This window comes from Lepisma saccharinum, chromosome 9 (assembly GCF_977018435.1).
Source record: "Lepisma saccharinum chromosome 9, izLepSacc3.1, whole genome shotgun sequence".
NCBI classification, from domain to species: Eukaryota; Metazoa; Arthropoda; class Insecta; order Zygentoma; family Lepismatidae; genus Lepisma; species Lepisma saccharinum.
Genome location: NC_139237.1, coordinates 67,242,351 through 67,254,755, shown reverse-complemented (window position 1 = coordinate 67,254,755; position 12,405 = coordinate 67,242,351). Strand labels below are relative to the sequence as shown.

Genomic DNA, 12,405 nt, shown 5'->3' with positions numbered 1-12,405 from the left:
GAACCCCTTAGCTGTGTATATTGCCCTAACACATTCTGTTACATTTCTGACCAATGCACTCCAAATTGCAATGTAAAAACATCACAGATAGTGTACCGCTTGTACTTTGGTTGTCATTGGGAGATCAAGACCGCCCATGTGCCTTACATGGTACATGTCATAGTTGTGGTTGAATGGTGTTCATTCAATGTCTTTTGATGTATCTATGATATGGCTTCAACCAAGAGACCACGTGACAGATTGTTATTTTTGTTGCACTGTAATGCGTGGCAATTTCTCGAAGAATAAAAGCATGTGTGTATGCCGATTTGCAAAAGTCGGTACCACATAGTAAGGGATTCCCAATTCCTAAATCACTATCCACTACATTGGAATTGAACATTCCTTGTGACCAGGAAGGTTCTTTCAAATATAAAAGATAGTGTCAGATAGAAAAAGATCGGTAGGTTACTTTCTTGCACGATAAATTTCAAATCTTTTATTTCATCTGGAAATTAATTGAATAACATCACCCGATATAGGTGCGCCTGGTACTGGACATGACCAATGTTGTCAGTACACTTTGTATTTTTTTATTTTTTTTTATGAATATGGCATAATTAACAGATTAACACCATAAATTGTCTGTAATGCACAGAATTACTCCCACATTCCGTAATATGCCTTCATTGCACAGTACTACATGCACAGGGAACTTTACTTTTTACTTTCTATGCATAGAATGCATAAAAATGTATCGTTCTAATATCAATTTTGATAAATACCCATTGAGACCATCGACACACACACCAAATAATGCAAGTGCCTCCATATCTGTCTTTTATCCATGTTTTTCTTTCCTTTGTACACATTTTTTTTATACACCTAACAAGCTTTTATTCCATTTTGAACGATCATCAGAGAATCATTTTCATGTTTAATGTTTATAGAATATCCATACAGATAAAGTTAATAACTAATACAAGGTTCAGGTCTCTATCGTTTTTTGTACAAAAGTTAACGTTCAATCTCGGTTCCATGACTTTTGGGACACCTTGTATATCTCTGAAATGTGACATGATACACAAATTTTGAGACTTTCTCTGAATTCCTCAACCCAAATTAGTAAAGAACACATTATTTCATCCAGGATACAGAAAAATGTTAAATTTTTTTTCTCTAGTGTAATCAGGACTGGACCTACAGTTTAAAGTGGGATACAAACCATTATGTGGCTCCACAGAGTATCAAACTCAGGACCCCATGTTTACAAGGTAAATAAATCTCGTTTGAAGGTGAAGTAATTAGGTAATTAAACAAAACTTCAGAAATAATAATAATAAAATAATTAATGCTTCCTACAAATCTCATATTCAGTTTCAGCATGTGTTTTTTCCAATGTAATTTCCAATCTCCTAGATCATAGTGTTTTGAATTCTAGTTGCAAATACTCTGCATACTGAAAGTTCTTTAAAAAGAATTTTGATCATTTATATTGAAAAAAGAAACAAAAAAGTTTAGCTACAACCAAATACAACCAGTTACTAAATAACTCTGACAAGAGAATTTCCCCATTTAGAACCTTTAGTTTTTCTATTTCATGAAAAGTTTTAACATATTCATTAATACACATGACAATACACTACAAAAATACACAAAAACATCACAGTTGAATGTGGTGTATTTGTCAATAAGTTTTCTTGTTTGGTATGGACACCATAGTATCATGACCAATGTACTGCTATGAATATAGTTGCTTTGAAGAAACTTATTCGACAGGTTGAAAACAACTAAACACTATTGAATATAAGCACAAGAACACAAGAGCTGACTGTGCACAAGTAACACTCAGATATTTCCCTCTTATTTGTCACATGTCTTCCCACTTGGGTATTGCTCAAGAGATTTCGGAGGGATATTGAGAAAGTCAATTTTGGAGTTTTCCAAGCTTTCAAGAGCTAACATCAATCTCATCTTCAGGGATTGAAATACAGAGGGCACTGTGCTTCCATCTGTGAAAGTGAGAGTGCTGGCAGCTCTCAAAAGGTCTGCAACTCTTCCAGAACTTACATGATCATATTTCCACAAAAAATTCTAAAATGCATCACTAAGAAACTTCAACACACAGTTTACAACCACAAGCAGCACATACTTTCAAATTTTTGTTCACATTGTTTCTGTTGAAGCTACAAATATGCCAAGTATTGTTAGACATGAATAAAAATGTACAATCATGAACAAAAATATTGTGATCAGCATGTAAATGAGTCTAATACACTATGTTAAAATATTATTTTCATTCTGACAATTATAACTTACTTCAGCCTAGAAGAAAAGTATGAGGTTGTTGCTATGGAATAGTGCAGATAAAAAGTTCTTTTCGTCTAACCTTTCCTTTCCAACGGGTCAATGACAGATCAGGTGAAAGAACAAAACTTGTTTTCCCATCGAATTTGTACTTATAATATATAATTGTTCTTAACAATAATGAAAGATAACATAGTTTAAAGATATGGTTTAAATAAAAACAAATAGTGCCAGAAATAATCATAAAAGTAAGCAGACACTAATCACTTATATTTTTTCTATTTTGTAGATTAATTGCCATTTGAAATATTCTGTCTATCCTTCAAATACTTGTGCCAAATTCTTTCAAGCATCATTATAACTAGTTACAGAATGGTCCAAATAGTGCAATCATTGCACAAGAAAAAGTACCCTCAAAATTATTTAGAGTTGTTGAGAATAGTTTATCATTGACAATACACTCAATAGATTGGTACTACAATAATGCCCTCCATATGGTCAATAGTGAAATGGTGACAAATAATTCCACAAGAACAAAAAACTTGATTCAGAGATATTGGTTTGACATCTGATTGTTCAAATTTCTGTTCTCTTCCTATCACATGTTCGGATACCATAAAATGCATTTACTTAAGAACATTCTCCTGGTAAAATGCATACCTTAGTCATGATACCATGGTCGATTCACAATGAATAACAGATACCTGACAAGAATGGAATCTTGAAGTTGACACTGTTCACTTCAGGACACTGAGTGCCTTAACTGGCCAACAGAGCTTCTTTTGGGCATCGACAACCTTTCCTGTCTTTTCAACAGGGGATCCAAAACAGCCCTGACGAACACGAAAATTGCATAACCGAGAAGAGTAACAAAGAATATTGCCTGCGGACTGTAGTCCCAACAGTAACACACACAGAAACCAAAGCACAGGTACAAAAGTACAGCTTTTCTTGCAAAGAAACGCAAGCTCAGTCTCGGTGGAAGAGGCGTCTGAATCCTCGGTGAGTATGAGCCCTGGATGCTCTTGTCGTAATTGGACACAACAGCTGGAGGGGACAAAATTTGCCTGGCAACTCTTCCCCAGAAATCTTCTCGGTGGTACAGGTTCCACATTTCAACAGCATACTGCAAGGGGATAACACAAATACATACAGAGTACAGTATATGTAAGTAAAACAACACAATCTGTAGACATTACTGTATGTACTAGGGATGGACCAATATCAGGTGAAACTCCTGGGAAACAGCCATTTTACTTGGTTTCATATAGCTGTTGGAAATATTCAGTGTATAACATGCACCACAGTTTTTTAGGCCAAAATTTGTTCCGCAACACTCCACCCTTACCGGGACGCTTCTGGCAGGAAAACTCCAATAAACAACTAAATAGGCTCGTTAGTCCTGGGTTCCCATCCCGTTCCTCACCAGAGCGCTCGGAACCAAAGAATCAATCACAGGTCAGAACTTACTGAATTAATGTTGCAGGGTGATTGCTGAAAACTCGCAGAAATGGGCTTTATACATTTATTTATAATTTAAGAAAACAAGGCTCTGATTCTTCCAATAATTCTGTAATTTACATTATTTACATTCCTCTAACTTAAGCCCCACGGTAGAACTGCCAAGTGGAAGCTAAGAATCAGCAGAACTGCCTCGGGATGCTTTTTCTCATAGGAGGCCACTGGAGCACCGAAGATCGCTCTCCCTTTTGCTATCCAGTTCCTAAACACACTCTCCCTGTCCTCTGTAAGAGGCCATATTTATACTTCCTCCCGCGTCGCATGGGGGAGGGCTGAAAGTCCAAACCTTATTGGCTCTTTTAAACTACACAGAACCATGGAAGAAACCCAAGCATACAAAATCATACACAATCACAAAAAAGAAACAAAAAAAAACAACAACAAAAAAAACAACAAACAAATACTGTTTGTAACAAATTTTGGAAAAAAGGGTACATTATACATGTTTGATTGATTGATTTATTTTACTTCGCATATCTGCCACATTTGGCTAACCGCGAAGGTGAGTGATGAAATTGGACATTCACAAAGAACATCCATGCCTAGGCTGGGATTTGAACCTGGGACCCCTGGAATTGCAACGTACTGTGGTAACAACTTCGTCACGGAGGCCATCTACGCTATACATGCATTACTACAGTACAAGATTAGCCATAAATGTTCCACATGTTGTTTGTTTCATGCTACTTCAACTATTCTTTGTCCCTTACACACTAATTATTATTTTTGTGAATATAAAGGAATAACAAAACGGAAGAATTTTGCCCTATGTTACAGCCTATTTATAGAAATATTGGATTTGTTAAATTATCAGAAATTCTGCCGATATGTTGATAGGGTACGAATGAATCTGTTTCTAATTAACTAGAACTTAAGGAATTATACAAAAATAAAACTCACCATCTCATTAATTTTTGATGAAATCTGATACAGAATTCTAACCAGAAGAGCACATTCATAAGTCCTAATAGGCTGAAGATCAGGATCTCCCTCGTATCTTATTTCCACCCTCTTTTGCCTACGAGTCATCATCATGTAGTTAAGAGTATCCTCAGGGTTGCTGTATGCCGATGCATCCGAGTGCGTCAGAGAGTCAACTGTCAGGTCTGATGCATTTGCATTTGATGTAGAAGGTGTTGCATATGCACTCATGTTATCAGCAACCAAAGAATCTGTGGTGTCGAAATCTGCAGGCATTGGAATCTGGAATGAGGAAATTACAATTCTTGATTCCATGCCCATAGCACAATGAAAACAATGTTAAATAGCGGCACTAAATGAAAATACAAAATGAACAGTTTTGCAGTACACATTATATTTCCCTAAATATTTATTGTATTAGTTAATGTCATTGTGAGTTGTTTAAAAATTATAACACAAGTTGATAATACATGGTTGCCAACAACCAACATATGTTGGTGGCAATTTGTTAAGTACATGGAATGATTGACTCAGAAATTCACAACCAAAGTTCTGCGTTTGAGTACTGAACAGTTATTTCATTGTTTGCCTTTCTATCTATTTCATTCAATCATCATCATGATTTCTTTCCCATCTAACCTAAAGAAACATTAAATAACCAATTACAAACCAAAACCACTTGCTTTATAATTTCAATCCACTGGTTTTAGGTAATGCCAAAACATTTGAGCCGACCTCCATGGTGAAGTGGCTAGCACCAGGGGTCTGGGTTCAAATCCTGGCTAGGGCATGGGTGTTCTTTTGTGAGTGTCCCTTCATCAATTTTATATCATCATCATTAGGGCCCGGGACTTTATGTCCTATAAAACTGTAAAATATGTATGTAATTATGTCACATAAATTGGAAAGTATGTCATGAAAAATTACAAATATGTCAGAAAAATGCAGAAATATTCCCAGTAAAGCCGAAAATATGCACAACAGTACTCTCGAATTTCTCCCATACCCGATAGAGTAGAGTAGGGGCTGTAATGTACCGAATGTTATTTTTACTTTTGACTGATTTTTGTGAAAAAGGCAAAGAAATGAGAACAAAACTTCTTTACTTCAGGTGCAACAATGAGAGAGAACATTGTTCCTCAATAATGTTTGCATGGCTATCAATTGTCAGCGGGATAAAAAAAAGTGGGGGTATTTTTGTTCTGTACTAAGAAAAGATGGCACCTTTCTTCCTCCATAATTTCCATATCCTGCCATCGACAATATGAACTATCCGTTGTGCTAAAGCTACGAAGAAAAATTATGAAATAACCGATTATGTGCAAGAGAATTATACAGAAATATGTTGTAAAAACATGAAAGTGGTGAAATATGTCAAAGTATACTTTGTCAAGTTTGTCTATTTTGGCTGATTTTCATCAGATATGTAAAGATCTCACCCCAATAATAGATCCGAAGCCAATTGAAACAAATGTAACATACAGTCCCGGGCTCTAATCATCACTCATCAGCATCTTCACAATTAACCATAAGTGGCAGAAATTAACCTAATTCAATCAAACAATCAGAGGAAATAAAAGCTGATACATTATTAATATCTGGTTTCCAAAGTAAGAAAAGAGTAGTGATGACCAGGCATCTCCTAATTAAAAACCTCTTGGCAGGCCTTGGCTCCCAGAGAGATTTTGCCCCATATCACTTATGAAGGGATTTCATTTCATTCTTCTCAATATTGTGAGCACTCTATTTCTTTCAATTTATATTTTACTTATTTAAATTTATATTTACATATTTATTTAATGTCGCTGTCCTACATCTCTAGATTATTGCGAAGTGATGAAATGGATGAAGTGAAAGTATGAACACAATGACACATTCATGTCTTATCTAGGATTAAAACCTAGGACCTCTAGCTTTGCTTACCATTCTGTTATTGACAGTGGTTTATTTCATCTTTTGACGATTTTCACAATTTCATTAATTATTAAGAAAAACACTAGAAATGTCAACCATATATTGCAATAAATTTTCACTACATGAAATAATTGATGTACTGCAGTTTTTACTAGTAACTTTCTAATATGTTTATTCAAATGAGAATTCAATATTTATTATGTGATGAATTTCAAGGTTTCTTAACCATTTGTTCGCACTTCCGACCCCTCTTCTCCAAGTATGATGCAATATCTAATGTAAAGCAGAACAGCTTAAGATTCATACTTGAAAAATCTCATAAAACTGATGGAGTGCAGTGTCCAGGTACGAAACAACTTTCTTCCTCTCCTCCAAAGTGTAGTCATCATTCGTTGTTGTCACACCAAAGAACATATCATTCAGGCATAATAATATATTGGCACTTCTTCTCTTCTGTTCATTCTCAAGGTTTGCTTGAAGACGTCTTGCAGATTGTTTTCCCCGCTGGATACTGTCGAGAAATGTTAGTATCTGAAAAATAAATAAGAATGATAACTCGATTTTCAATATCATCCTTGTTTAGTTTTCTGCACTAAATGTATTACGGAACAAGTAAAATGTTTGGAAGCACCCACATATCTATAAAATGTACAGAGTGAATATCATCAAAGCGTTATCATCATGTATTAGACCAATGCCTACAAGTTTGATACCATAATCTCTCCCCAAGCCATGTTAGAGGCTACAATCTAGAATTCAATTCTACACAGAATGTGGTCAAGTGGCCTGTCATATTCATGCAACATTTTCCAAGAAATTGAATAATGAAATTGATTTTCATTTACCTTCATTTGTTTGGAAGTTTAAAACCATTTTTAAATGTTATAACTTACTTTAACTTCCATTTATAATGAAAATATAAATGACATAATGAACAAAATACTATTGTAAGGGTAGCATAAGATGGAGCTATCAGTTATGCTGTAAATGGCATTACTATCAGCGAAATGGTTATCAGCACCCTTTTTTTACTGCATGATCAAATTCTTTTAGTTGAAACATTTTTTAAAAGGGTGCATTTATAAGTTGTTATAAGTGATTGAAAATAGCAGCCACACCACTGTTCCACTTGCCTACACATCAAATATTGCAATAAATATGTATCATATAAATTAAACATTTCCAGGGTGGCTACAAACAAGCAGAAATGAAATTCCCTGACTTTTCCAGGTTTTCCAGGACAAAATTTACTTTTTTCCCTGACAATTACAAACTAAACTAAATCGATGTTTTTGCAAATGTAAATAATAAACTCATACAGATCCACGTATGGTTTTGCTAAGTACCAATATTATCTTCTATTAAATTGACTTAATTTCTCTATTCTCTATGATTTGAATTCAAACTGCAAAATAGTGAATTTGGAAAATTATTACAATTCACAAGCTAAGGAAGGATTATGGAATTTTGTCATACGCAGTAAGTTTAAAATAAAATACTTGATTATTTTTAAAGTTACGAGTAAATGAGATAAGAGTGAAGAGTAATTGATTAATAAATACAATTTGTAATTTATCAGTCTCCTTATACATTCTCGGTATTATATGTTGATATTTCCACTGAGATTTGGAACCCTCTGCTTGAAAAAACTATGAGTGTGGACTCATTTCTCAATGAATAAAGCTACTTCTCTCTTCTCTGTAAAGCAAACAACTTAACTCTTGCATGTAATTGAAACAACTGAATCGAAAAAAAGAAAGTGTCATATTTCCTTACATTATCGATGGGATTTCTGCTTCAGTACAGTATATCCAAGTGAAGTACTGTGAAACTGACAACATGCAGTTATACCATTAATGCTGACGAAAAGGGTATGTAAGTATTAGAAATTTAACGCAAGGAATTTATAGAATTGCACTGTATAGGTACCTGATTTAGCTAACCAACACATTAAAACAGGAACACTCTAATAATAAAAGCTTCTGAAAGTTCATATACGAGGGGCATCTTGAAAAAGCTCCAATGGTGCCTATACGCAGCACTAGTGGTCGGAGAGCGACACACACACATACAGGCATGTAGCTGTAATCTGGTACAGTTGCAATGTAGCCAGTTTAGGACAGTTCTAGGTTAAAGATTGCAGCTCTCATAAAGTCTCCCACCGACTGCTATGTAGCCTACATTGCACGCTCAGAATTTGGCACAGAGCGACCAGCAATCGTGTGAGTTGTGCAGACCGAACGTCGTGAGTGATAGTATGGTCAGACGATGGTGCAGACAATTTACGGAAGGCCAATCGAATGTGCACAACCCCATAGAGCTGAATACACGTGGGCCCTTTGCATCACTTCAGGTGAGAGATCTTAGACCACTCCCTGTACAGCCCTGGCCTTGAATGTACCGACTTTCATCTCTTTGTTTAACTGAAGAGGTTTCTGGCAAGGCAAGGATTTGACAGCTACATTGCAGTAGAGATAGTCTTTGCTGTCAGACACATATACCATGGGCATACAAAATTTAGTGCCATGCTGCGACACATGCCAGAACAACGGTGGTGATTATGCCGAAAATTTTTCCCAAAAATCACATTTCCATTTTAGCGCATTTTCTGGCAAATATCTGAAATTATACCTTTATGGTGTTTTTAAACTACTGTTTCAAATTGTAAGTCACATGGCTTATGCCTCTTCGCAAAAGTTTGATATCTTGAAAGTTATTTTCCATACCCCTTTATTAATTTTAAGGTAAGGAATTTAGATAATGGAATTTTGGTGTGGAGTTAGAGCCCCACACTTTCTTGATCACGGCTGAAGGTGGGGGTGATGTGATCAGCACCACACTCCTGGCTACCTTTATCCCTCAAAGTTTCCTCAAGGTACCAGCTTCATATGATGCTGGGTGGGCACCGGAGCAGTTTGAATAGGTGGAAAACATCCCGGTTCTCCCCCGCAGGGGATCGACCCCGGGTCACTCGCATAGTAGTCATATGCCCTAACAAATGAGCTCCATTATTACTTACTCGACAAATGCCGATAGTGCGCACTTAGCTTGGTAATTCAAAACATATCTCGTGCGACAAATACGAAGATGTGGCTCCCGTGTGACGGTAGATACGCACTTGATCTCCTGTTAGAACCCTGCCACTTTGCTCTGTGATGCAAATGGTTTTGATAGAAGTTGAAAAAATCGTAGGAAATAAATGATTTAGTGTGGCTGTCGGAATTATTCCACGTACGTATAACTCTATAGTTTACTCTTGAGTAAAATGTTGGAAAACTTGCATGTTCTATGTACACAAACATGGCCTAGAAAAGACAAGGATGTTGGATTTCATGGAATTTTTCATTGTTTTAGGACATTTCTTTAAAAAAAATCGCTAAAAATGCCTACAATTCGCATTTTTTGCAAAATTCGCATTATTTCGATATTTCGAACGGGCGAAAAATGTGTCCAGACATCACTGCACATTCCTAAACATAATTTCGCAGCAATTACCATTTTTCACGGTTTTGGCGTTTGCAAAAAATCAATGTACCTACTAACTGGAAATTACTTTCTGGCCACCCTCGTATAAATCAGTAGTGGAAAGTGGGGAAAGCAGGGCTGGCAGAAAAAAGTCAATTCTTGAAGGAAGTGATTTGCTGTTATGATTGAATGATTCGAGTAAATATGATATTAAAATATGTATTTATTATTAGTATTTTATTTCATAATATTGGACATTAATTTCACTCAGTGAGAGATTTAAGACCATCTCTCACGAAATTAAACAGACAGGACAGAGAGTGGCGTTAATTTCATTGCAATACTAGTGTTGCAGTAAATTGGAGGTTGGGAGCATGAACTTGCCAATTTTTAAAACGTTCACCAATGCAGATTTATGTTTCGCTTTTTCGTGATAGTATTTAATATATATCCAGTTTGGTTGGATTCTTCTTGATATCTAAGAATATTGCAATGTCATTGTAAACGTATGTTAACTTGTGCGAAACCACTAATATGTCAGGATGATGAAAGAAAACCTTCGTAAGCACTGCTACATTAAATAAAGTGAAGTGAGCCAGAAGAGTAATAAAATTCCAGCAGCATATTTGCAGTCTAAAGCTCTTCTTGTTTATGCATGCGATTTTTGTTGGATGTTTCAGTCCATGCAATTTCTGTCGCATGTTGTAGTGAGATACTTTGTCGGATGGTGATATTCGACAAAAATCGTATGCATCAATGGAACATAGTATTTGTTTCCATGTTCCTTCAGTTTGCCCAACAAAATGCCTTACTATGACGTCCGACAACTATCGGACGGTGCCACCCGCTCTTATCCCCTCCATCTGTCGACAGGTCCCCTTACTACTCCCATAAGGACAAGAAAAAATGATAATTCAATGCATTTTTCACGTAATATTTAGAGGCTTAACCTTTACTCCTCCGATGATACCAACCATATGGATCATCAGAGTAAGGTCGTACTGGCCCGATGATACCATATGGTATCATGGTGCTGATTACGAAATGAATGTGCTTTTTGGACCTTCAAACACTTATGTTTGGGTGGAAACTCTGACAGAGGTCTGGAGCAAGCCTAGGAAATTCATATTGATGACTAACCTCCCCCCTCCGCAACATATGCCCCCTATGCCACATTTCCGAACAGAGTTTTATTTCACATTTTGGCTCATTATTCAACTTGTATGGCACCAAAGAACATGAAACATGTTTCATTCTCTTGAGAAATGTCCATTCCTTGAAAAGAATACTAAAGTTCGCACCTTCTTCCCAAATAGCGGGAGAAGAGAAGGTAAACTCCAGATTTTTATGTTGTTTTTTTCATTGAAATTCGGTAGTCGCTACCCCCAAACCCCCTTTCCTCGGTTCGGCGTTCTGAATTGTACACGGTTGCATGCTCTGATGTTTTAGCTGCAAAACAAAACTTATCCGAAGTAGATTGCTCCCATAGTGCCCAAGTTATAACAATTTTCCTCCAAAAATGCAAATTACCTATTTTTCGTAAAAAAAAGTTTCACATTTTGGCTTATTATTCAACTTGTATGGCACCCAAGAACATGAAAAATGTTTCATTCTCTTGAGAAATGTCCATTCTTTGAAAAGAATGTAACAAACTCCACATTTTTGTTTTTTCCATTGAAATTCGGGTTTGCACCACCCCAAACCCCCTTCCTCGGTTCGGCGTTCTGAATTGTACACGGTTGCATGCTATGATGTTTTATCTGCAAAACAAAACATATCCGAAGTAGATTGCTCCCTTAGTGCCAGAGTTATAACAATTTTCCTCCAAAAATGCAAAATTACTTATTTTTTGTAAAAAAATAATAAAAAAATCACATTTTGGCTTATTATTAAACTTGCATGGCACCCGAGAACATGAAACATGTTTCAATCTCTTTGGAAACGTCCATTCTTTGAAGAGAATACTAAAGTTCGCACCTTCTTCCCAAAATAGCGGGAGAAGATGGGGTAAACTCCAGATTTTTATGTTTTTTTTCATTGAAATTCGGTAGTCGCTCCCCCCCAACCCCCCTTCCTTCAGTTCGCCGTTCTGAATTGTACACCATTGTATGCTCTGATGTTTTAGCTGCAAAACAAAACTTATCCGAAGTAGATTGCTCTCTTAGTGCCTGAGTTAGAACAATTTTCCTCCAAAAATGCAAATTACTTATTTTTCTTAAAAAAAATAATCACATTTTGGCTTATTATTGAACTTGTATGGCACCCAAGAACATAAAACATGTTTCATTCTCTTGAGAA

General features: G+C 36.0%; 1 protein-coding gene across 2 annotated transcripts in view; it reads right to left on the bottom strand.

The window, feature by feature from the left end:
* Positions 1-750: 750 nt before the first annotated feature.
* LOC145992099 (sphingomyelin phosphodiesterase 4) overlaps positions 751-12,405 on the bottom strand; it is a 38,406-nt gene continuing 26,751 nt past the window's right edge. The window contains exons 11-13 of one of the 2 annotated variants that reach the window (XM_083128332.1): positions 6,949-7,173; positions 4,708-5,010; positions 751-3,412 (exon numbers count right to left, since the gene is read on the bottom strand). In XM_083128332.1, coding sequence (XP_082984458.1) covers positions 3,029-3,412; positions 4,708-5,010; positions 6,949-7,173 — 912 coding nt within the window. In that variant the 3' untranslated portion in view covers positions 751-3,028. The remainder of the gene's footprint in view (positions 3,413-4,707; positions 5,011-6,948; positions 7,174-12,405) is intronic. The other variant, XM_083128333.1, reaches the window with a different exon arrangement.